The 26681-nt window shown below is 39.5% G+C and overlaps 1 protein-coding gene across 1 annotated transcript; it reads left to right on the forward strand.

Moving 5' to 3' along the window:
• The first annotated feature begins 225 nt into the window (after nt 1-225).
• LOC116143001 (putative disease resistance RPP13-like protein 3) lies at nt 226-25553 on the forward strand. The gene is made up of 3 exons (XM_031428419.1): nt 226-348; nt 429-552; nt 23290-25553. The coding sequence occupies exons 1-3, from the start codon at nt 226-228 to the stop codon at nt 25449-25451; spliced, it is 2409 nt and encodes an 802-aa protein (XP_031284279.1). The 3' UTR covers nt 25452-25553.
• Nucleotides 25554-26681: the final 1128 nt, after the last annotated feature.

The following is a 26681-nucleotide window of genomic DNA, read 5'->3' on the forward strand; positions in this document are numbered from 1 at the left end:
GTAGCTACAGTACCAACGCACTACTTTTTTAATAAGTTCAGATCCTACGGTCTGGAAATCTTCGTTTTGTGTTGTATGAGTGTTGAAGGGCTGGGATCTTTTTTCTTTAGCAAGTCACATGGATTGCCACCTCAGAAGCTGCTGTTCTAGGATCAAAGTTGCTGGGTTTTGGCTGAAGAACGAATTGGAATGGATGCAATGTTGGATTAAGGATGCAAGGATCTCATGATACGCCCGTGGGTATCTGGTATCATTGATCTTGCTTATGATGCTGAGGATGTCTTAGATGCATTTTCGCTCAAGGTGCAACATGGAGGGATTTCGAATACGGTCGACGTGGATGAAGGAGTAACACTGAAAAGAAGGCTAAGATTCTTTTCTTCTGTGATAAACTGCTCTTGCGCATTCAAAATGGTAAATTCGTATAGCACAAAGAGATTGAAAAACTCAGAATGAGAATCAGTGATCTCTCTCGGAAGCGAGAAGCATGCAAACTTCAAGATACTCGTAGCATGAGTGAAGGTAACAGCAAAGCTCTTGGCAAATTGAAAGATGAAGAGGACGTTGTCGGCTTCCATGCAGATGCTGACCAACTGTTGCCCAAACTTCTCGGAGGCGAGCCTGGGCGTATTGTCATTTCGATTTTTGGTATGGGTGGTTTGGGTAAAACTACTCTTGCTAAAAAGTTTTACCATAACAATGACGTTAACAAACATTTGATCATTGTGCTTGGGTTTCGATATCACAAGATTCCGATAATCGTAATGCTCTTCAAAGAATTATAGAGTCATTCAAGATGATCAAAACCAGAGAGGAGATGCAGGAGATAAGGAAGATGAGCAAAGAAAATTTGGAAAGAAAGCTTCACGAGTTTTTGCAAGAACAACGATATTTACTGGTGTTGGATGATGTATGGCAAAAGGAAACTTGGGAGAGCCTGAAACGAGCTTTCCCAGACAACAAGAATGGTAGTAGAGTAATTATCACCACACGCATCAAAGAAGTAGCGGAGCGTTCAGACGAGAAAACTTATCCCCACACGCTTCAATTGTTGAGTCCACAGGAGAGTTGGCAACTATTTTCTGAGAGTGCTTTTCAAAACGCAAATATCGTAGATGATGGATTGAAGAAGTTAGGAGAAGAGATGTTGCAAAAATGTGGTGGCCTTCCTCTTGCGATAGTTGTGTTGGGTGGGCTCTTGTCCACGAAGAAGCCTCCGGAATGGCGTGCGGTGTATGACAGCATTTGGCGACATTTAATTGATGATTCAATTCATATTGAATATTTGCTAGCTTTAAGTTTTAATGACTTACCTCATAAGTTGAAGCTGAGCTTTCTCTATATGGGTCTTTTTCCAGAGGATTTTGAGATCAACGTTGAAAAATTAATCCGATTGTTGGTGGCAGAAGGCTTTATACAGGAAGATGGAGGTCAAATAATGGAAGAAGTGGCTGCGGATTATTTGATAAAGTTGATTAACAGAAGTTTGGTACAAATAGACAAAAGATATTGGGGGACGGTTGTAACATGTCGAGTACATGTTCTTTTACGAGATCTTGCAATTAGGAAGGCAAAAGAACTGAACTTTTATCATATGTATGATCAAATCAGTGATTCATGTACTCGCTCATTATCATCATGTCGACGTCAAGCTGTTTATTCGGAAAGGAAGAGGTTTCTGTGGCTTCGACATTCTAATAAGCTCTCTCGTTCCTTTCTGTTCTTCAATAGACAAACTAGCCAGCAGCTTACACCATTGTGCAAAAAATTTAAATTTCTTAGAGTGCTCGAAGTCGACCTTTTTGGAATGAGTTTACCTAAAGAGATAGGAAAGTTGATTCATTTGATGTATCTGGGGTTACGGGGAGTATTTGCCTTACCATCATCCATCGGCAACTTGCAGAGGTTACAATCTTTGAAGATAGAAGGAGCTCAATCGTGTGTTTCTTTACCAACGGAAATTTCAAAGTTGCAAGAATTGAGGCATCTAATTGGATTCTTTTCAGGGTCTTTGCCGATAGCAAATTTGAAAAAGCTCTTGACTCTAAAACATGTATATCATTCAAGCTGGGGGAAGCTCAACGCTGAAAGTTTGGTTGATCTTCAAGAGCTGCAAATTGAATCTGATGATCTTCCTATTTCAGAGTTCAAATTTGAGACTGTTGCAAAACTTAGAAGCCTTCGTGTTTTATCAGTTTGGGCCCATGGGTCATTTCCTTCTCTACAATTACTCGGTCATTGCCGATGTCTTGTAGATTTGAGACTAAGTGGGAGAATAGAGAAACTCCCAGAAAACTTGGACGAAATCTTTCCAAATCTTGAAGGCCTTAAGTTAGCGGGTTCGTTGCTAGAGGAAGACTCGATCCCTTCATTAAGAATTCAATTACTATATTACCTAAAATTTGACAAAAGGTGAAAATATTTTACTTTTTATTTATAATTTTTGAAAAAAAAAAGAAAATAGAAAAAAGAAAAAGCAAAGCTTGAACCGACCGTATAAATTGCAATCTAAAGTATCATCAAAACTGGAAATACCATAATCTAATCCCTGAATTTCGAAAGAAATGCTAGGAATAACAAAAGCATCTCTCTCTCTCTCCAATTTGCATAATTAATGCATGTTTTTTAATTCCCTAATTTAGATGCAATTTCAACAATTGAAATGCATTAATTTAACAGTTCATTGTGTCAAAAAATGGTGATCCTGAACCTTCCCATATATATATATATATATATATATATATAAAAGCTTAATTTGACTTTTATATTCTTTGATGGCTAATATATATATGACCTACTAGCTTAATTTTACTTTTATATTCTTTAATAGTTATCATAAATGAAACGGCTAGCAATTTACCTTAATGTTGACTAGCATGTTGGATTCAAAATTATTAAGAAACTATACAAGACAGCAAGCCATTAATCCAGATTCAAAAGCTTGATCTATGTTGGATTCAAATATAAATATTAGGCCCTGACCCATTAACTTAACCTTTTAGATGGAATGACAAACTTTAAAACAAAAAAGAGAAGAACAAATTGAAATGGATGCAACAATTTATAAAAGATGCAGAAGAAAAACAAGTTGAAGATGTCATGATTAGCAAGTGGGTATTTGACATCAGGGAGCTTGCTCATGATACTGAGGATATCTTTCATGCTCAAAGTCCATGATTAAGGGACTTTGATTTCGCTAACACTCGGTGAGGGAGGGACTTCAAAAAGAAGGGCCATATCCATTTCTTCCATCAATGGTGTCTACAGAAAATTCAAGGAAACGGTTAATTTATATCGCATTGGCAAAGGGATTAAAGAACACGGAAAAAATAATCGATGATCTCTCTCTCACGCGTGAATCATACCATCTTGAGGATATTGGTTGCACGAGGGAAGGAAGGTGCAAAACTGTGGAAAGATTGAATGAAGTAAGAAGAGCCAACTAATGTGTTTTAAGATAAGAAAAAAATAATATACATTTAAAAAAAGCACAGTTATTATATTAGTTTTTAGGAAATAATTTGTATAAATAGTTTATATATGTAATTTTATTGAATAAGATATCATGAAAACTGATTTACGAAACTCCAATAACAATAGGGAAGATATTAACAACGGGGAAAGTAGGAAAAGAAAATAATGAATGTCAATTCTTTAAAATATTTAGAAATATTGATTTGAATTTTTTTGGGTAACATATATACTATAGTAGGATTGAAAAACGAACCGAGTTGTTCGTGAACAGCTTGATGTTCGTTCGATAACAGCTCGATAACAAACTATTCGCAAACATTTTGATGTTCGTTCGATAATGTATTCAATTCGAGTTCGAACATGGGGTGTTCGTTTGATTATGTTCGCAAACATACTGCGTTCAAGTGATCCATCCATTCGCGAACACCCTATTCGCTTATTTGTTCGTTTATGTTCGAAAACATGATATACATTATTATGTATATTTATATGATGCTAAATTTATATGATGCTAAGTTTATCAAGGATTTTATATGACTTAGTGTTAAAAATGCAATTCTTTTAACTTTAACGTCCTTAGTTCAAGTTGTAATAATATCATATTTATATTTTTTTTTCTTTGTTATGTAATGTTTGGCATAGTTTGGATATTTTTTTTTTTTTTTTATGAAAATTAATAATAAAATATTATGATGCTTTTGTTATATATATATAATTATCTTATATAATATGTTTGGATTTTTTTTTCAAATGTCATAAATAATAGTATACAACATTTTAATTAATAAATATAAATTATTATGATATATAGCATGACAAATTTAATACATAATGATTGTAATAAGTGATATACATAACAAATCTAATAACTAATAGTTTTATATTTTCCAAATATAATTACTAATTAAATATTAGATAGCATTTCAATTAATAAATAATACTACAGTATGATAAATTAATGAACATAACATATTGTTAATCAAGTGATATATATCATGACAATTTAGTAATATAATAGCTTAATAAAACCTAAGTTTTACATATATTAACAAATTAATCACACATTTGTATTGATCATAATTACAATAAACCCTCATATTACTATAAATTTATGGGTATTGATACAAATATATATGTACCATTTAAAATATTTATGTAACTTATGTAATCATAATATATATATATAACCTATAATTTTGATAATTTAATAGCATATTAAACATATCTAGTCTATGATTAATATATGTATGATAATAATTTTATATATACATAATTACACATTATATATATATAAAATAAAAACCCAATAACCAACAAACTAACCCGGCCACGCCCAAATTTGGTATATATGTTTTATTCGAACAGGTATTCGAACGAGTTATTCGAACATGTATTTACAAGTTATTCGAACGATTAATTGAACGATTAGTCAAATGATAATGAACAGCTTGTTTTGTTAATTGAACAAACTCGAATGGCTATTTTGTGTTCGCTCAAGTTCAAATATGATTTCGAGCAACCCTTTGTGTTGATCGAACGAATTGACACGGTATAAATGGGCCTTAGTCGGTCCAAGGCTAGACTTGAATGGGTTGTCACGAAGGACAACGCCATAACCATAGGACAATACTTAGAATTCAGTAACATGATGTCACGTGTCTGCATTATGGTCCTTTTAGATTTCCATTATTTTAGTTGTTAAGTCATCTTGTATATACCATAAGTAGAGTCAGTCAAATGTTTTATTTCTTTAAGTTGAGTTGGTCAACATTTAGTTATAATAGTGGGCTATAGTTTAGCTATTTTGAGGTATTCTTTAGCCATCCAATCTTTAGTTATTTAGTTGGGTATCTGATAGCTATTTAGTTGCTATTAATGGGTATCTGATGTTGAGTCGTGCTTATGTTTGTAAGTTTATAAATTCTACATATCATGAGTAATAAAAAGATTAGAGAAAATTCCAAAACTTGTTCCTTAAAGTATACTGTCCTTTTTTTTTTTCCTTTTGATTAAATCTTGATCAACAACATAGCTCGAGATCGAGGACAGGGTCGAGGTAGAGGACGGGGTCGTGACACATAATTACATAGCAATGGATGCAATTGACTATTGAAAAATAGCAGCTTAATTTAGTGGCAAACGAATGTGCAAGAGAAGTGCATAAAGAAAACAATCAGCTGTGAGACAATAAAAAAATCAAGGAAGAAAACTTAAACGGAAATTGATACACAATAATCAACGAACAAGATTAGAATTTAAAGTAGCTTTAGGCATCTTCACATCACCATTCGGCTAGGGCGGAATTGATCTTAGCCTTTTTGGAATTCTGAAATTAGGAGATCTCTGGGATCTTCAAGTCTCTAAGCATTGGCATTGCATCTTGATCTACATGCCACTCCAATTCATAGAAATTGTTACACCTAAAAATATAAGGGCTGACATCAAGACCCTTTAGCCCGCAAAAGTCAAATAATTGGAACAGCTACCGCATGTGTCTGTCAGGATAGTGGGCACGCATCAGGCTAGTCAAGAGGCTGTGGTCCTCCCACGTGTCCAACCCCTGCTCTAAATCGCGCAAATCACTCTGGAAGGTGGGCAATGTGACATAAAGAAGGATTTGCACGGATAATCCCACAAACTTGCAGATTTAGTGATCATTGCCCCAGGGCATCTGACTATAAATTAGGAATTCATCTCTCATTAAAAGGATTCGCACACTTTTCGCTTGATAAAATATACTCTCTTTTCTTATCAATTGATACCTTGTATTATTATTATTGTAAAGTCAGTCAGCTAATAGCGACCTGACCCCCATCATCAATACAAGCATAAATGGACGTAGGACTTGCTATCTTAGCATCCGAACCACTTTTAAAACTGTCTCCGTTGCATTTACTATCCTGTACCCATTACTTTCACGTGCGATTTCTTGGCCCTTACAACATTTCGTACGTGCGTTGCGTTGGTGCAAAATCTCGCATCAACAGTTTGGCGCTAGAAGGGAGGCTTGATTTAGTGTTCATCCTTCATCAGGAGAGTCTCCAACCTACCGGTTCTACAGCAACGAATGGCCCGCCAACTAGAACATGAGCAAACCAACCAGGGCACTCAGGGTTCCCCCCAAGCTTAGGGGGATACCTCCTCTAAAAAACCTTCAGCCCCGCAGAATGCTATGGGAGATATCCCGTCAAGCTCACAGCTTGACCCCGCTATAAGGAGCTACCTGGAGAGGTTTGACAATACTCTCCAGACGGTCAACCAAAGGTTGGACCGTTTGGACTAAGGCGTGCCATCCAAGTCAGCTGCGGCGGTACAACAGCCAAAAACGCCTGCAGGTGCGCGAAAGCATGGCAAAGGGAAATAGCTAGTGCCACAAGCACTGCAGCGCGAAGGCAAAAAGGTAAGCAAGTGGCAAAAAGCAAGCCCACGGGCTCCAAAGGGCCAGCAAACACCAATCACGTCCCAAGCAGAATACTGGTCTCGCTGAGACTCGGTGAAAAGACACAACCTAAGTCGTCCCACGCCACGTCGCAGGTACCTACCCAAAAAAGTGCTGGACGGGTCGATTCTTATCACTGTCAACAAACCAATCCTGGTCGTCATCGTGCGAAGGGATCACACACTTCGCAGGGCGGTTCCTACCACCGCGAAGGTCGTGAGAATACCCTACACCTCCCATCGCCATCGCACGCCTCTGGTCAACGTGTGTCGAGAGTGGCTAGAACCGCCAGCCGAGGCGAAGAAGAATCCAACCTCCAGGCATTCCTCAATCGTAGCCGCGAGAACCGAACTCGCGTGGGTGAAAGCAACCCCAAGCGGCTCCGTTGCCCCAAAATGAAGAGTTGCAGCGAGCTCTAGACAGGCTAAGGGCCTAGCAAAATGAGCAAGGACAGGTCACATCTGCGTCCCCCTTCTCTCCCAAAGTGTTAGCCGCTCCACTCCCGCACGGATTCAAGATGCCCGACATGTGGGCGTTTGATAGAAACTCCGATCCGTAGGATCACCTGTATGAATTTAATGATCTGATGGAGCTCCACCAGGTCTCAGACTTGGCAAAATGCCGCTGTCTGGCAGTAACATTGACCTCCCATGCCAAGCGATGGTTCAGGTCGTTCCCAGCAGGGTCGGTCAGTTCGTGGCCTCAGATGAGCACGACGTTCCTAAGGCATTTTTAAGTGAATTGGAATTTTTTAATGCCTTTGAGCTACCTTAGCAACATAAGGCAAGAAAGGGATAAATCCCTCCAGTAATACATTGACCGTTTCCACAGGGAACTCAATAAGGTGGCTCACACTCTCGAAGAGTCTGTTCAGACTCTCATTATAACCGGGGTTCGCCCGCAAACCGACCTGTGAAGGAATTGCAAGCTGAGGACGATGTCTCCCTCACAGGATTCTACAATCTTGCAGAGAAATACCTTCGAATAGAAAATTCGTTGGCGGCACTATGCCGTCGTGACCCTAGCGCATTGAGCAGTATGTCTGATCAGGGGGAAAGTAGAAGAACTAATCGTAGAGGGGACACTGACGATCAACGAAAAGGGAAGAAACCCCGCTACGAGCACAAGAAATCTTATGCTCCTCTCCTCATCGCGACCGGGACAGGGTTCAATATACTCCACTGAATGTGTCTGTGTCGGCCATTCTTGATAAATCCGAGGAGTCCAATCTGCTCGGTGAGCTATAACCCATGAAAACTCCTACGACAGCTAGAAATAATAAAAAATACTGTCACTTCCATCGGGACAACGGGCATCATACAGATGAATGCCAAGCTCTAAAGCAAGCAATCGAAGAGCTCATTAAAAAAGGGCACTTCAAGGAGTATATTGACGACTCCACTCTTGCGAAGGGGAAGAACCAAGAAGAACAAGGAAGAAAGCGTCGTGATCACAGTGGGTATAGCAGCGTTAACATAATCTTTAGAGGATTGCACCTCGCAAGAAACACGCGAGGCGCGCAGGAAAGGTACGCTCGCGAAGCTCATCATGACCCGATCAAGGTGATGAGCACATCACAGCGACCGCAAAAGGCTCGAAAGGAGGAGCCAATTGCCTTCTATGAGAAGGAGGCAACTCGTTTGCATCACCTCATGACGATGCTCTAATGATCACGCCCCTGATAGGGTGCCATAATGTCTACAGAATGGTCGTAGACAACGGAAGTGCTGTGAATATCTTGTTCCTGCTTTCGAGAGAATAAACTTGGACAAGGCCAACCTGAAGCCCGCTTCAATCCCTCTTTATGGCTTTACAGGGGATCGCCTGATGTCCAAAGGAACAATCCAGCTCCCAGTCACACTCGACGACTACGACGAGGTGACTAGGGTTACTGAATTCCTGGTCGTGGATTGCCCATCGGCCTTCAATGGAATCTTGGGGCGACCTCTGTTGAGAAGCTTCAAGGCTGTCACTTCCATATACCATCTCAAGATGAAGTTTCCAACTCCAACGGGGATAGGGAAAGTGAGCGGATCGCAAACCGCATCTCGCGATTGCTACATAAGATCAATACAGATGGCATGTAAAGGAAAGGGCATTTCGCGATGTGTGCCTCGCCAGGCTATGACGATCAGCCGGATCGAGCCATAGCCTGGCCCAACAGAGGATAATATAGATCCTCAAATCTAGGAAATCCCTCCCAATGGCTCGGTTGAGGATCTGTCCAAGGTTTCGATTGATCTAAAAGAGCCGAGCCGAGCCGAGTGTTAAGAAATGGAAGCTGTCTCAACCCCCAAGTCGCGTTCGAGCTGATAAGCTTCCAGGTTGAACCTAGTCGCATGCAGATATGGTCAGGATCAGCTCGGACGTCATTTGCCATGCATTAAACATCGACAGTGAAGCCAAGCCAGTTTGCCAGAAAAGAAGAGTGATGGATCCAAAGCGGTATGCAGCCTTGAAATTAGAAGTGGACAACCTCCTCCAAAATGGGTCCATCCGAGAGTCACTCTACCTGACCTGGGTTGCCAACCCGGTTCTGGTAAAGAAGCCAAATGGTAAGTGGTGAACCTGCGTCGACTTCAGCGACCTCAATAAGGCTTGCCCTAAAGACAGCTTTCCCCTGCCAAGAATTGACCAGCTCGTGGATGCCATCTCGGGGCACGAGCTGCTCAGTTTCATGGATGCATACTCGGGATACAATCAAATTCCGATGTATGGGCCGGACGAGGAGCATACATCCTTCATTACAGACCGGGGGCTGTATTGTTACAAAGTTATGCCTTTCGGCCTCAAGAACGCTGGCGCAACCTACCAGCGATTAGTTAACCGAATGTTCTCTGACCAGATCGGAAGAACAATGGAGGTCTACGTGGACGACATGTTGGTAGAATCCCAAGCCGCCTCAGAGCACATTGCGCATCTCGCTGAGATGTTTGATATCCTTCGGCTGTATGGGATGAAACTGAATCCTCTCAAGTGTTCATTCGGAGTGTCATCAAGAAAGTTCCTAGGGTACATGGTTAACCAGCGGGGGATAAAAATAAACCCCGAGAAAATTTAGGCTCTGCTCAACATGGAGAGTCCGACCATCAAAAAGCAGGTCATGTGCCTTAACGGGTGAATATCGGCACTTAGTCGCTTCATATCAAGATTAACAGATCGCTGCTTGCCATTCTTCAATGTCCTAAAGGCCAACAAGAAGTTCGAGTGGACACCCAAATGCGAACAGGCATTCCAAAGCATAAAAGAACACCTCGGGAAACCACCTCTCCTGTCCAAGCCTTTTCCGCAAGAAATCCTACTTCTTTACCTGTTCGTTTCTTAGTTCGCAGCCAGTACAGCTTTGATTCGGGAAGAGGAAAAGGCACAGTGGCCAGTGTACTATGCGAGCAAGCGCCTAACAGATGCCGAAATGCGGTATCAAAAAATGGAGCGATTGGCCTATGCCCTACTGATCGCCTCCAGAGAGCTGCGACCTTGCTTTCATGCCCATATGATCCATGTGATGAATAATTACCCACTCAGACAAGTCCTTCAAAAGCCGAAAGCATCGGGTAAACTACTTAAATGGGCCATGGAATTAAGTCAGTTCGATCTTAAGTATAAGCCGAGATTGACTGTAAAGGGGCAGGCGGTTGCTGACTTCATCTTAGAATTCTCCTATCTTCCGAGCGAGCAACAGCCTGGCAAAGCCATTTAAGAAGATATTAAGAACCTGTCGACCTAGAGTCTCTACATCGACGGGTCATCGAACAGAAAAAGGGTCGATGCCGATCTTCTCTTTTAAGCCCTGAAGGGGCTCGTATTCATGGTATTCTTCGGTTCGAATTTAAAGCGACCAACAACGAGGCTGAGTATGAAGCTCTACTCACTGGATTGCGGTTGGCCAAAGAAATGGGCGCAACCACGATCAGTGTGTACAGCGATTCCATGCTGGTCGTCAACCAAATTTTGGGGGAATATCAAGTCAAGGAAGAGAACATGGTCCGTTATCTGAAAGAAGCCAAGGCCGCACTCGAGTCGTTCAAACATTTTGAAATTACTCAGATTCCCAGAGACAACAACTCTGTGGCAGACGCCCTGGCAAGGATAGCCTCGTCGTTAGACTTAGAGGCACCAGATAGCATTCCTGTTTGGCTTGTCGAAACCCCAAGTATCAGCCCGATCGAACAGGCCGTGAATGTGACTCATTCCGATTCCTGGATGACTCCCATTTTTCTGTATCTCAAGAATCGAATCTTGCCGGATGACAAGGTCGAGGCAAGGGTCCTGCGAACAAGATCTGCTCGCTATAACCTTATCGGGGACCAACTGTATAGGAGAGGATTTAGTACCCCTCTCCTTCGATGTGTAACCAGCGAAGAAGCAGACTACATTATGAGGGAAATTCATGAAGGGATCTGCGGTAATCACACCGCCGCACGATCTCTTGCAAACAAAGTTGTTCGTCAAGGGTACTATTGGCCCCGAATTCAAGACGACGCTTACGACTTTGTCAAGAAATGTGATAACTGTCAGCGGTCCGCAAGCATACCGTGAGCTCCCTCCCACGAACTGATAACTATGACTAGCCCCTAGCTTTTTTCCATGTGGGGGATTGATCTTATTGGCCCTTTTCTAATTGGAAAAGGGGGAGTCAAATATGTCGTGGTCGTGGTCGCGGTAGATTACTTCACTAAATGGGTAGAAGCCGAACCGCTAGCCGCGATCTCGACCAGAAAGCTGAAGGACTTCATTTTCAGAAATATTGTGTGCCATTTTGGAATCCCTCATACCCTTATTTCAGATAATGGAAAATAATTCGACAATGAGGAATTCAAATAGTTTTGTGACGAGCTTGGCATCCATAAAAAATTCACCTCTGTGGCAAGACCGCAAGCAAATGGCCAAGTTGAAGCCGTTAACAAAACCATCAAGCACACTCTGAAGGCAAAGCGCGCAGCTAAGGGGAATTAGGCCGACGACCTCCCCGAAGTTCTATGGGCATACTGAACAACTCCAAGGACCTCCACCTCGTAGACACCATTTTCGCTGGCATACAGGGGCGAAGCAATGATCCCCGTCGAGGTAGGAACTGGTTCGCTTTGGAGAGACTTGTACAATGAGGCCGACAATGATGCACTCATAAGGGCAAGCGTTGACCTTATTGAAGAACACCGCAGCAAGGCTTCGCTAAGGATAGTAGCCTATCAGCAACGCATGAAAAAGTTCTTCGATTCAAAGGTCAGGCGAAGAGACTTCCAGGTCAGCGACCTGGTATTAAAAGAAGTTCTCCTCGGAACCAGAGAACCAAGTGTGGGAGTTTTAGGGCCGAACTGGGAAGGTCCGTACCGCATTGATAAAGTAATCAGACTGGGGACTTATATCTCAAAAGGCTAAATGGTTCTAAGGTACCTCGGGCTTGGAATGTTGAACATCTTCGGCCATACTATCAGTAATTCCGAACTCAGCTTTCCTTGTAGATTAATTTTTGATTTTTGTAAGTCATTTTTTTGTAAAGTTTTTATCTTGAGCATTTGTAAACAATCTCTATGTATAATCCGTTTCGTGTAAATAAGTTATGTTATCTTTAACTCAATGAATGTAAACGATCAGAAAGAACTTATGTATCATAAAGCGAACAGACAATTGTAAAGGCAAAAATGTATTTCATTACTATGGAGTATAGCAGGAAAGAAAACATGACTGCAAGATCTAATCCATCCCCTACAGGACCGACCTCCTTATCCTAGGGTTGATCAGTTGGGGGCTTGTCCGCCGCGTGTCCAGAACCTTCTGGTTGGAAGGTGGCCGCTTTATCGTCCTCTCGAGCCATGGACATGAGTGTTTCCTGCCAGTCTGTCAGGAGGTCGGACATTTCAAGAAGAGGATTCTTTGGTCGCAAGGCATAAATGGAGTCAATTGCCCATTCGGCAGCCTTCTCCTCGAGCTCCTCTGTCAAAGAAGCAACTTTCCTTTCACTCTCCTGAAGTGCAACTTCAAGAGCCTGCCTTAGCTTCTCAGAGGTCTCTCTCTCCTTTTCAACTCACGCGACCTGTAAGGAGGTCGCTTTCACTTCTTGGTCATTCTCCCCGACCGGTTTGGAGAATCGGGATATGGTCCTCTATAGCTCCTTTATCTCATCTCCCTGCTTCTCAAGCTGCGCTTTCTGGAAATCCACAGTGCGAAGATCCACGTTTCTTTCGTTCAAATAACTGTTCACCGATTCGAGAGACAGGTTTCTCTCTGCTTCGGTAACTTCTAAGTTTTGCTTAAGCCCTGTGTTCTCCTCCTACAGGGTAGCACCCTCCTTCGCAGCTCCCAGTTGTGCCTTTTCCATGGACATTCTCATGGAAAGAAGAGCCTGCAAACAGAAGAAGAAAGAGTTAGGTAATCAAAAGAAGTTAAGTCCTCGTCAAGGACAGTTCGCTCACCTTGCTTATATGCTAGATCGATGTGGACATTAGGTCCACGTTGCTGGAACATGCGAACTGCTCGAAAGATTCTGAAAGTCTGCATTCCTGCAGGGCATACACCACCGGCTGCAGGTACTCCGACAGGTTCCCCAGCGAGTCCAACACTGTAGGACCCTTCTTCGCGGCCTCAGCGACCGTCGTGTCATCCATAGGCGCCTTGCCCGACTTGCTCACGTCAGGTCATGACCTCTTTAGCTGCTCGCCTTTAGATTCAGTCTCCGATTCCTTGGCCTGAATCTGATTCCTCTTTTTCCGCTGAGCCATGGTTTTCATCCTCAACTGGGCAAACGATGGCTGGGCAACCTTCGTGGTTCATGTTGGTGCGTCCTCTACCGGCTGTGGCTGGGACGTTCCGAAAGGTCGCGCCGATTGGCTTGGGGTCGCGCCCTCATCCTGGGAGGCTGTTCATGCAGTTTCGGCCGCCTTAGCTTTCTTCATCTGAGGAAAGTTGATGGGGCTTCGAAGAGGTTGCTCTGTTTCCTTCGGTGGCATGGTTGTTGCTGCATACAAGGCGAGGTTAGTGAAGACATTCTGTTCCACGACCAAGAAAAGAACCAGTTAGGGAAACTTACATGGTGAAGGTGGTGGAGGCTCTAACGACGCGCTGGTGTTGAAGAAACTGTACTTCCGCAAATTTGAGATTGTCACAAGTGTCTTCGCGCCGTGCTTATCCTCAAGAAGGGAGCTGAACTGAAAAATTCTCCTCCTGTCGTGGAGCAGCCCTATTTCAGTTGTCTTGTTAACTATTAAGAGATAAAAACCTGGTCGTTAGAGCGAGCGCAATGAGTTCGCCAAAAATAAAACAGAAATATGAACAAAGAGAAAGATGCCTACTCAGGTCCTGGAAGTGGCAATGGCCATCATAACGAAAGAAGAAAAACTTTGTTTCGTACCCCGCGTTGCTGGGATAACTGTGTATCCCGTCAGCAATGGTAGGTCACCTAGACAAGTAATACGAATCCTTGTCCTTGCTCTTCTTTAGATAATACGAGCAGCCGAGCTCCAAGGCTGTCAGCTTGCCTAGTCCATTTTCCTGGCAAACGATGTACATTGCAACGGTAATGACATATGCGTTCGGGGTCAGCTACATCGGTGCGACCCCAAAGTGGTCCAAAAACGACCTGATGAAAGGGTGCAGGGGGATAAGTCCTCCACCCTTGATGATCTCCTCGGAGATCGCGGCCAGGCCTTTTGATGGGTATCGCGACGAGTGCGTTAGGTTGTGGAATATGTCCACTTTGATGTCGAACTGGTTTATTACCCTCTCAAGTTCTTCCTCGGTGAGTACCGAGAAAACCTCAAGAGGGATGCTAGGAGCACCATGCGGGGACGAGCTGGTTCCTTGCTCAGGTCTGGTATTCGAGGGGTCCATTTTGCCAGTCTGCAACAGCGACAAGCAGAGGGATTATTTGGTCTCCGTACGCTATATCGTACGATGACATGGGAGGAAATAAACTCCCTAAACCCTAAATAAATACCCTAGCAACATGGTTTGAGTCGCCATTCACAGCTCGAACCCGGCACAGACGACTAGTCTCCGATGGGTTACCAGAAGACCGACGCCATTAACTGATGAAAAAAATGAGATGACGACAAGAAGACTCTTACCTCTCGAAGTACAACGACGGTGTCCGCTTCAGATGCCGGAAAAATGCAAGTTTGGAAGACAAAGGTTCTTGGCCTGCGAAAATCTTTTGTCCTCTGTGAAAATGGCTTTGGTGACATTGCTTGAGAACGATTTGTGATTTTATAGCGCGTGGATCGGCGTTTGGATTTCCCGGAATTGAAACAACGTTCGAGCGGTAAAGGTTTCTTACCGTTGATCTTGGCCACGTGTCACTCATCAGCGAGGAAGGGTGAGCAAAACGACTGGATGAGGTCAGACTTTCGCCTTTCCAGTTGAAAAGCTTAAATGATGGCCATATCTCTCTCAGTGCATTAATTGCACCTCAAATCTTCATTTAATGCTCTGGTAAGGTGCACTGTTCCAATACATATTGCATTTAATGCCCTGATAAAGCACACTGTTTTAGCATGCAAGGCATTAAATGTGATTGGTTGACATTCCCCACGCAAGAGGTACACCTGTCAACGCAGGGATGGCTTCATTAAATGCCTTCCTGTCACCAGAATGAACGGGCAATGTCAAATGGAACCAGGTCGCTCGTCCTTGAGCATGCAAGGTCACGCTCATGCATATGCCGCTCCGACCTACTTTCAAACAGATTAAAGTTTTCGGAAATCATCTAACTACGGCACAACCTGTAGTTTCCAAGGTTCAATCCTCAAACCTTAAAAACTAGAGGGCTTCTGTTACGCCTAAAAATATAAGGGCCGACGTCAGGACCCTTTAGCCCGCAAAAGTCAGATCATTGGAACAGATGAGTTAGATCATTGGAACAGCCACCGCCTGCATCTATCAGGATAGTAGGCGCGCGTCAGGCTAGTCAGGAGGCTGTGGTGCTCCCACGTGTCCAACCCTGCTCTAAATCGCGCAAATCACTCTGGAAGGTGGGCAATATAACATAAAGAAGGATTTGCACGGATAATCCCACCAACTTGCAGATTTAGTGATCATTGCCCTAGGGCATCTGACTATAAATTAGGAATTCATCTCTCATTAAAAGGATTCGCACACTTTTCGCTTGATAAAATATACTCTCTTTTCTTATCAATTGATATCTTGTATTATTATTATTGTAAAGTTAGTCAGCTAATAGCGACCTAACCCCCATCATCAATACAAGCATCAGTGGACGTAGGACTTGCTACCTTAGCATCCGAACCACTTTAAAAATTGTCTCCATTGCATTTACTATCTTCTACCCATTACCTTCACGTGCGATTTCTTGGCCCCTACAACGTTTCGTATGTGCGTTTCGTTGGTGCAAAATCTCGCATCAACAGAAATCAAACTGTAGAATTTCAAGTTGAGGGAAATCATCTACTTGCCACTCCTCCAATTCATAGAAATCAAATTGTGGAATTTCAAGTAATTTTACTCTTTCTAGAACTTCACGAAGAGGAACAATTTGCTGATTTTTATTGTTGAAACATCCATCAATTAAAATATTATTTGCTTCGAGTCCAAGCTCGTACGGGCTAATATTATTATTGAAACACTTGGTCTATTGTCAAGATATTATCCGTTTTGGGTCCAAATTCGTACAAATTTGCTTTTGACTTTCACCGAAAAATAGTCTTGGCAACTTAGGAGCTCATAGAATCATTTACTTTTTCTTCCCGAGTTACTTAATTTGAAGGCAATAGGAGATTAAGAGAAAAAACTGAAAGAGAATTGATTAACACAAAATTAATAATCAATGAACTAGATCCGGATTAAAAGTGGCTTGAGTTATTTATAGGTACTCAGTACACTGCCATCTTCACATTCAAAATGGGCAAGGGCGGGATTGATGTTTGGGATCTGCAAGCCTCCAAGCATTGGCATAACATCTTCATCTACTTAGACACTCCTCCAATTTAAGGAAATCAAAGTTGTAGCTTAGGGAAAAGATCTATGGAGCAGATCTAAAATGAAAATATGAAAGAATTTTATGTGATAGTCATATGGACGACATGATATCTTTGTCGTAAACTGAAAACTAACAGCCCAACAATTTGAAGAAAAAAGAGAAATTGATTGAAAGGAAACGCACATACCAAAAGGAGACATATACTTGAAAGTTCAAAGGAGCTTGAGTGACAAATGACCACATCGTTCCTCTGGGAACTCCCGACAATTTTTTAGTGCATTGAAGAATTTGTGGTCGCCAAAATCTGTAGTTGTCGTGATTAACTTGGTATTCACTACTTGAAGACTGGAAAGAAACACTAGGGTATACGAATTGGACAAGCTAGAGAATTTTTTAACTGCTTTCTCCATGTTATGTACAATTGATTAGAATCAGAAATTTTTGCCATTAACATTAGTCTTAGGCTCTGATACCATGTGAAATTGAGAGAGAGACAGAAGCAGATTTTGAGAGGAAATTTAGAGGGAATCTTTTACTGATTATTTCATTGTTTGATCACAAAAGAACTCAGCTCACTTTTATATGAAAGTAATGAGTGAAAAGGAAATAGAAACTGTAAGCTTAAGCAGTACAAGATTGTAAAGAGAGAACGACATCGTTTAGTCCTTAAGTGGTAAAGTCAGCATTGGTCAACATAAGCTGGAGAGTCAACACTGGTCAACGCACACTACTTGACCAATAAATATTACAAACCCAAAGTTGAGTGGGGGCCCTGGGGGGTGATGAAGATGAGATATTATATTTAACTAATATTAAATATTCAATAAAGTTCCTATGTTCTAAGAATATGGAAAAGCTGGAGAAACATATATTATATTTCAGAACATAATGTAGTTTAGTGTATCTTATTAATGGTTTAATTAAATCTGTGCTCAATAGCTTAACAGGTTCAAAGACATCTGACAAGGCCTGAAAATTTTATATTAGAATTGTTTAATATAACATAGTCAGGGTTGCTGGTGCAATGGATGATTCACATTTCAAACTACATATGCAAACAGCTATGTATTTGTATATTTATATATGCACAATCACATACAAAGTTATCCTATGTGTCCAAAGAAATGATATTATTATTTAAAAGTTAAATTAAGAAAGGAAAAGTAACCTTAAAAACCAGTCCAAACTTTGGCCTTTTCTCCCAGCATTTCTCTTGTTTAAGAAATCAGCACCAGAAGATTGTGGACTACTTTATATCATCTTTAGCTAAGAACAAGCAACATAGTTCACAGTTCTTTATAAGCAATATAATTTTAAAAAGTTCCTCTCCGCGGTTCCTGCAAAACAATAAATTTTGAATCTTGGCGAAGTACATGCTAAGGTATTCTTTTTGAGCATCATACTCAATCTAGAAAATGTAAACAAATGTAAAAGCAAGGGCATTGCAATTAAAATATGCAAAGATATCACATGCATTCTACCGACTATTTTATTTATGCAGTCTTTTGAGTAAAGAGTAAACAAGTGCCTTATGCTCTATGGTTTTGGCCTTCGTAATAATGACACGAGCGCCATATTAAGCATGATTCATCTATGATCTCTAGAACAAATAATGGCACTCTCAGCAGCCAATCAAGAAGGGCAATGGCATCAGCTTATAATCGATTCTATACCTCATTAATCATTTCAAAAGCTCTGCCTATAATTATTGCCACCAAACCTGAAAAGAATCCAACTTAGTAATTTATGAACGAAATAGAGACAACAGCATGAACAAAATAATAATAGTTAAACAAAACAAACAGTAAACAAAGAAAATAATACGCGTGATTTACCCTGGTTCACCCAATGTGGGCTACGTCCAGCTGAGTCAATATTATTGCAATATGCCTCACCTCTCTCGTTTACAATGAATGAATTGCTCTCACACTCATAACAAGAGAAAAGTATGTTTATATACTAGGTTTAAGAGATTAAACCTAGTTTTACAAGGATTCTTATTCCTAAGCCCAACCCAAAAAGGAATTAATAACTTAAAAGAAATCCTACAGCAGGACCCCCGAGTGCGTCTCCGTTACCCATTACTGCTGAAGTAGTCGACAACGCCAACAATTTATATCTCTAGAAACATAACATAATTGCAGGATTCAGCTAATATGAACCTAAACAGAGGCTGTTCTGATATCAATTGGAAAATCAACATTATAAGTCAAACATAGTAGGCCTGGTTTATCTCAGAACCATTAGCTACAACTTTCTGGCTCTTTGTGTTTGGAACAACAAACAATACCTAAAATATGTCTACATCTTGCTTAGAACTTTCCACTATCCCATTATTTGTTTATACATATTTTTTCTACTTTGTTTACAACAATGCACTCTACTTTTCATCCCTTTGTCTGAGGTTTCAAAAAGTTGTCACTACCTCTGTAAGTTAACGAGGATTGGCTGATTGTGATCTCACCTCCCAAAGCAGAATAAAAAATTAAGGTTAGATGTGCAAGTACATGTTTCCTTCAGAATCATCGTCATCGATAAATATAAATAGTATAATGAAACAGCGATAGAATATATAAATTCTGCAACTTCAATAAAAACCTTGTTTTCTAGATGGTTTTCAAAGTTAAATCTGCAGAACCAAGAGACTATTCCTCATTTTTTTTTTTCCATCACGCTAAAGATTACTTGCTACTCAAAACTTCACATTACCTCTCTTGCTACTTCAAATTATATGTAATTTGCATGTATAGTATTTTTTAATTTTATTTTTCTGAATCAATCAATCATATATATCATCAAGATAATGCCTTTGTTCGCAATACACCATAATTTAGGCTACCGGAACTGAAGACTCAGATCTAAAATTTAACCACTTTAGAGAAATAATAATAATAATAATATTAGTAATACAAGGCATTTGTGATCCTGATTCAAAAAACTGATCCAAATCAAGTCCAGTCTCCGCCAAAAACTCCCTAACCAGCAGCAAGCTATTGCCAGGGGTCCCTCTTCTGGAGCTTTGCTGCCCCAATAACTTTAAGCAAAGTCAAATTTCAATTCCTAGATCCTCTAAACCAAGCCAAACTACACTTAGATACAAATCAAGTTCAAAATCTAGCTTTCAAAGTATGGTTGATGCAGTTCTATCATTTGCAGTGCAAAGGGTTGGGGACTTTATTATCCAGGAAGCAGTCTTATTATTAGGAGTGAACTGGAATGGATGCTTAAGAAAGACAAAGCAACGATCCCATGATATGCTGGTGGGTATCTTCATTGATGAAAAATGGCCGAGTCTATGAATGATTATTTTTTTAATTTGATGGAAATTATGAATCGAAAACGAAAATATGATTAGAATTATCTGATGAAAAAGTTGTTGAAAAAAATAATTTTCATACGAGCCTGTACAATTTAGGTATGTTGCCTAATTGCATACTCTTATTCAATTTGAGTACTTAAAAATAATTAGTTCCATATAACATATTTAAAATGAAAATTGAAATACTTTTACCTTTTTTTTTAGGAAATGGCAATTTTACGAAGAATAAAGAATTACAACTTAAACGGAACTGACCGGAAAAGCATGCCTCTAAAACAAGAAGGGATGACGCCTAAACAGAGCAAAACAGCTCGGAAAAACACCTTTATCGCACCCAGAACACGTCTCATGGATGACGACAAAGAAACAGCCCAGGAAGGCAAAGGAGAGGCCCTTTACACGGCCAAGAAAAAAAAAAAAACAGCAACCACGAACAGGAGACCAAAACAACCTGAAGCAAGGGAGAACAAAACCCAGAAAACGAACCAGCAAAGCCACCACACAACCAGCAAAAATAAACACAAACAGCCTTAGTCACATAGTTACATTCATTTTTAAATCTATCATACATAAGGATGTAGTCAAGATTAGAAGGGAGTGTGTTTATAACATAAAAATTGATAAATTTATAATAAAATATATACTAGAATAATAAACATAAAAAATTGATTTTTAAAAGTTATATATACTAAATTATTAATTTTATAATTATCTTCAAAGATTTTTTATATTTTAAAAACATTATATAATTATTTTATTGACAATTTCATCAAATTTATCTCTCTTAATATATATAATAAGATAATTATTTAATAATTGATCACAGTCGATTTTTCATAATTCGTCATCTAGCAAAATGCTCTTGTCATCGTTCATTTTGTATTAAAAAAATGTTAATTAATAATTTATTTTGTTTAGTCGCGTTAGTTAGGTAGGGTTAAATTTGTAAAACTTCATAAAACATTAAGTCTTCTTTTTAATATTAAAAAAATTAAGTGGGTTGAAATGCTTGATATATTATCAGTTTCTAGACTCTAATCAATGGTGAAACTTGTTCGAAATTCAAAGAAAACTGAGATAAGTCCTACCCAGTACCCACATAATTATTCAGCAGATAACTCTACTTTGTGGAAGCAACATGCTTTACTTTTGATAAACAAAGGAAAAAAGAAAAGAAAAGAATAAGCTTGAACCGACTCAATAATCATCAAATTAATTAACAAGTTTATTAAGATCATATGGTTAGTGTTAAAGTAGAAACTGAGACCAAAAGTCCAGTTAAAGTGAATTCAGAAGGGTCATTCAGCAGCTATAAGAGAAGAAGTGCAGAAACGCAACTGCTCAGCAGCTACTAAGTAAATAAGAAGATCTACAGTATTTGTTTAAAAATCTTCAACGTTCAACGGTTAATTAAAGCTACAGTACTTTAACGTAACTACAGTACCGATACAATACTTCTACAATATTATTCACTATTCAACAGTTATATTAACAGAGATACACTACTTTAACGTAGCTACAGTACCGACCACTGCTTTTTTGATAAGTTTAAACAAATTCAGATCCTACGGTCTGGAAATCTTCATTTTGTGTTTGTTGTAGTGTTGAAGGGCTGGGATCTTTTTTCTTCAGCAAGTCACATGGATTGCCACCTCAGAAGCTGCTGTTCTAGGATCAAAGTTGCTGGGTTTTGGCTGAAGTTCATTATTTTGCAATCTACGGCTAAAATGCGTACTTTTGTGTTTCTTTGTAAATAGTTGGTGTTTCTCTGCTGAAGTCATACGGATTGCCAAGTTAGTATAGAAGCAGTTCAATAATTCTTTGTTAGCTAAGTCGAATGAAATTAATTAAAGATCTGTGCTGCTTGTGATTTGCCACGGTGGAAGTCAGCACTTTGTTTTTAGAGAGTTAAAGAAGCATGCCGCGTCGTTTTTGTGGTGGACCAAGATGAATATCGTGTCCTCCGATTCTTGACTGTTGCGAAGCTTCTCATCTCTCTCTTTTCCTCACACAACGCATGGCTGAAGAATCTTTTGGATTGTTGCTCATCTCACGGCTATGAAGAAATCAAAGATAGGTGGAGGCTGATTTAGAGAAGGATGATTGTGTATTTAGTGTGACTGCTGCAGAAGAGGAGGTAGATCTCAATTGCGAAGCTTAGGGTTTTCAATTTGGGTGTGTTCCTTCCTTTGTATTCTTTTTTGTTCTTTGTTCATCTATTGTACATTCTTGGTGATTGAGTAGTGAAAATACCCTACAGTGAGCCTTGGAGAGTGGATGTAGACTGTGAGCCTTGGAGAGTGGATATAGATTGCAAAGCCGAACCACTATAATCTGTCGTGTTCTGTGTTCTTCTTTGCTTACTTATCTCTTTGCTTTTGATTGATAAATTCGACTGTTGATTGTGTTATTGGGCTGTAAGTGTTAATTAGTAAACCCTAGGATCCTAACAAGATCAGTTCTGGAATTTTTTTCTGTTTCTCGGGAAAGTATAACAGCTTTCTAGTTTCTCTTTTTCATTTGATCCTAGGACTCTTTCAGTTAGTAATTTACCTTCTGATCCAAATCAAGTCCAGTCTCCGCCAAAAACTCCCTAACAAGCAGCAAAATCTAGCTTTTAAAGTATGGTTGATGCTGTAGTATCATTTGTTGTGGGAAGGCTTGGGGACTTTATCATCCAGGAAGCAGTCTTCTTAGGAGGAGTGAAGAATGAAGTGCAGTTGCTTAAGAACGAATTGGAATGGATGCAATGTTTCATTAAGGATGCAGAAGAAAAACAAAGCAACGATCCCATGATACGCCAGTGGGTATCTGATATCATTGATCTTGCTTATGATGCTGAGGATGTCTTAGACACATTTTTGGTCAAGGTGCAAGATGAAGAGAATATTTCGGATACGGTCGACGTGGATGAAGTAGTAACACTGAAAAGAAGGCTAAGATTCTTTTCTTCTGTGATGAACTGCTCTTGCGCATTCAAAATGGTAAATTCGTATAGCTTCGGCAAAGAGATTGAAAAACTCAGAATGAGAATCAGTGATGTCTCTCGGAAGCGAGAAGCATACAAACTTATAGATACTCGTAGCATGAGTGAAGGTAACAGCAATGCTCTTGGGAAATTGAAAGATCTGAGAAGACAGAATTCCATCACAGTTGAAGAGAACGTTGTTGGCTTCCATGCAGATGCTGACCAACTGTTGCCCAAACTTCTCGGGGGCGAGCCTGGACGTATTGTCATTTCGATTTTTGGTATGGGTGGTTTGGGTAAAACTACTCTTGCTAAAAAGTTTTACCATAACTATGACATTAACAAACATTTTGATCATTGTGCTTGGGTTTCGATATCACAAGATTTCGATAATCGTAATGTTCTTCAAAGAATTATGGAGTCATTCAAGATGATCGAAACCAGAAAGGAGATGCAGGAGGTACGGAAGATGAGCAGAGAAAATTTGGAAAGAAAGCTTCACAAGTTTTTGCAAGAAAAACGATATTTACTGGTGTTGGATGATGTATGGCAAAAGGAAACTTGGGAGAGCCTGAAACGAGCTTTCCCAGACAACAAGAATGGTAGTAGAGTAATTATCACCACACGCAACAAAGAAGTAGCGCAGCGTTCAGACGAGAAAACTTATGCCCACGCGCTTCAATTTTTAAGTCCGGAGGAGAGTTGGCAACTATTTTCTAAGAAAGCTTTTCAAAACGTAAATATTGTAGATGATGGATTGAAGAACTTGGGAGAACAGATGTTGCAAAAATGTGGTGGCCTTCCACTTGCGATAGTTGTGTTGGGTGGGCTCTTGTCCACAAAGAAGCCTTCGGAATGGCGTGCGGTGTATGACAGCATTTGGCGACATTTAATTGATGATTCAATTCATATTGAAGATTTGCTAGCTTTAAGTTTTAATGATTTGCCTCATAAGTTGAAGCTGTGCTTTCTCTATATCGGTCTTTTTCCAGAGGATTTTGAGATAAACGTTGAAAAATTAATCCGGTTGTTGCTGGCAGAAGGCTTTATACAGGAAGGTGGAGATCAAATAATGGAAGACGTGGCTGCGGATTATGTGATAAAGTTGATTAACAGAAGTTTGGTGCAAATAGACAAAAGATGTTGGGGGACGGTTGTAACATGTCGAGTACATGATCTTTTACGAGACCTTGCAATTAGGAAGGCAGAAGAACTGAACTTCTATCATATTTATGATGAAATCAGTCATTCAAGTACTCGCTCATCAATTGCATCATCATGTCGACGTCAAGCTGTTTATTTGGTAAGGGAAAGGTTTCTGTGGCTTCGACATTCAAATAAGCTCTCTCGTTCCCTTCTGTTCTTCAATCGACAAACTAGCCAGTTGACACCCTTGTGCAAAACATTTAAATTTCTTAGAGTGCTCGAAGTCGACCTTTTTGGAAAGACATTACCTAAAGAGGTTGGAAAGTTGATTCATTTGATATATCTGGGGTTACAGGATGAAGCGATAATTACTTTACCATCATCCATTGGCAACTTGCGGAGGTTACAAACTTTGCATATGGAAGGAGCTCATACGTATGTTCCTCTACCAACTGAAATTTCAAAGTTGCAAGAATTGAGGCATCTAATTGGATTCTTTTCAGGGTCTTTGCCGATAGCAAATTTGAAAAAGCTCTTGACTCTAAAATATGTTTATCAATCAAGCTGGGAGGAGCTCAACCCTGAAAGTTTGGTTGATCTTCAAGAGCTGCAAATTCAATGTGATGGAGATCTTACTATTCCAGAGTTCAAATTTGAGACTGTTGCAAAACTTAGAAGCCTTCGTGTTTTATCCGTTTGGTTGGATCCCGATCTGTCATTTCCTTCTCTACAATTACTCGGTCATTGCCGATGTCTTGTAGATTTGAGATTATGTGGGAGAATAGAGAAACTCCCAGAAAACTTGGAAGAAATCTTTCCAAATCTTGAAGGCCTCAAGTTAGCGGATTCGTTGCTAGAGGAAGACTCGATCCCTTCATTAGAGAGGTTGCCAAATCTCATGTTTCTTGTTTTAGCCAATGCATCTTATCTCGGAAAGAAACTGAGCTGCAGGGCAAATGGGTTTCCTCGGCTTGAAGTTCTACTTCTTTCAAATTTAATTCAGTTGGAGGAGTGGGAAGTAGATGAAGATGCCATGCCAATGCTTAGAGGCTTGAGTATCACAGGATGCTCCAACAAACTGAGAATTCCAGAAAAACTGAAATCAATTCCTCTTCCAGGCAAATGGGAATGCTCAGACAATCTACGTGGTAATTTCTCACTCAAGCTACTTTGAACTTTGATCTCATTTGTTGTGGTGGTTGCGTTGGCTTTGAGTCTCACTTTATTATTATTTGCTTTGTTTTTGTTTTGAAATTCCTCTATGAGCTGTGTAATTCCATTTCAGTAATAAGAGAGAGTGTTGTGTATCATGGACATATATGTATGTATATGTCATCAAATAAAAATCTATATATGCAACTCATCCATATTAAATACAAGAATGTTTTATATACAAACTTTAGCATAGGAACTGATGTGTTTTAAGATGAGAAAAGAAGCAGTTTACATTTAAAAAAACAGGGTTGTTACATCAATTTATAGGAAATAATTTGTATCAATATTTTGTATAAGTTTATTAAATAAAATGTCACAACAATTGATTTGTGAAATTTCAATAATAACTGGAAAGATATTAACGACCAGGAAAATAGGATAAGAAAAGAGTGAGTGCCAATTCTTTTAAATATATAGAAATGTTGATTTGAAAATTTTTTCTCTTTTTTTTGGGGTAAAAAATATAGTACATTGATTTAATGTAAGTAGCTTTATGACAAAATATGTTGCAAGACAAATAAACATAGTATTGATTGATACCAGAATTTGTATATTTTACATTGAATTCATCTTAGAAGAATGTGACTATATTGAGATTTAATTTTATAATGTACTTGAAATCACAACAACTACTAATTTCTCATTTGGTTATATTGTAAAGTTCTATAATAGATAAATTATCGGCAAAACAATTATGATATCGTGAGCAAGTAAACTGTACACATTTAATTTACCTTAATAGTCTTAATTAATATTGTATTAAACAAATTTCATTGAATAAAGATTTTTGTTCTCTTCCTCCCATTAATTTATCTTAAGTTTGGAAACATAATCTTATCAAATTCGTGATGTTCACATCATTGATATGGTTTCACGAATCATATATATGTAAGATATTCATTTATAAATTCGGATACTTATATATAATCAGGACAAAGTAGGCACACTATATTATATGTTGTGGTCATTTTTAATTATTTCTTTATATAATTAAAATTAAACAAGTCAAATTCCAAAACCTAATTCGTAGCCCTTTCATAATTAAAATATGGTGGTTGGTAACCAACCATTTTAATGCCTAACAACTGTTGTAGGCACAAGAGTCAAGTGAAACTTTCCAACTGGGTTCTTGTTATAGTTATACAAGTACAATAAAGATCGAGTGAAAGAATTCAATTATAAAAAACTG

The sequence above is a fragment of the Pistacia vera genome, unplaced genomic scaffold (genome assembly GCF_008641045.1).
Source record: "Pistacia vera cultivar Batoury unplaced genomic scaffold, PisVer_v2 Contig423, whole genome shotgun sequence".
NCBI classification, from domain to species: domain Eukaryota; kingdom Viridiplantae; phylum Streptophyta; class Magnoliopsida; order Sapindales; family Anacardiaceae; genus Pistacia; species Pistacia vera.

What these genes read in the sequence shown, in the direction of transcription:
- LOC116143001 (XM_031428419.1), top strand. Translation starts at nt 226, where the DNA reads ATGATACGCCCGTGGGTATCTGGTATCATTGATCTTGCTTATGATGCT. An exon ending in CGGTCGACGTGGATGAAGGA is followed by an intron (nt 349 to 428) that starts GTAACACTGAAA and finishes AAATTCGTATAG; the next exon opens with CACAAAGAGATTGAAAAACT. An exon ending in AGCTCTTGGCAAATTGAAAG is followed by an intron (nt 553 to 23,289) that starts ATGAAGAGGACG and finishes GGAAATTGAAAG; the next exon opens with ATCTGAGAAGACAGAATTCC.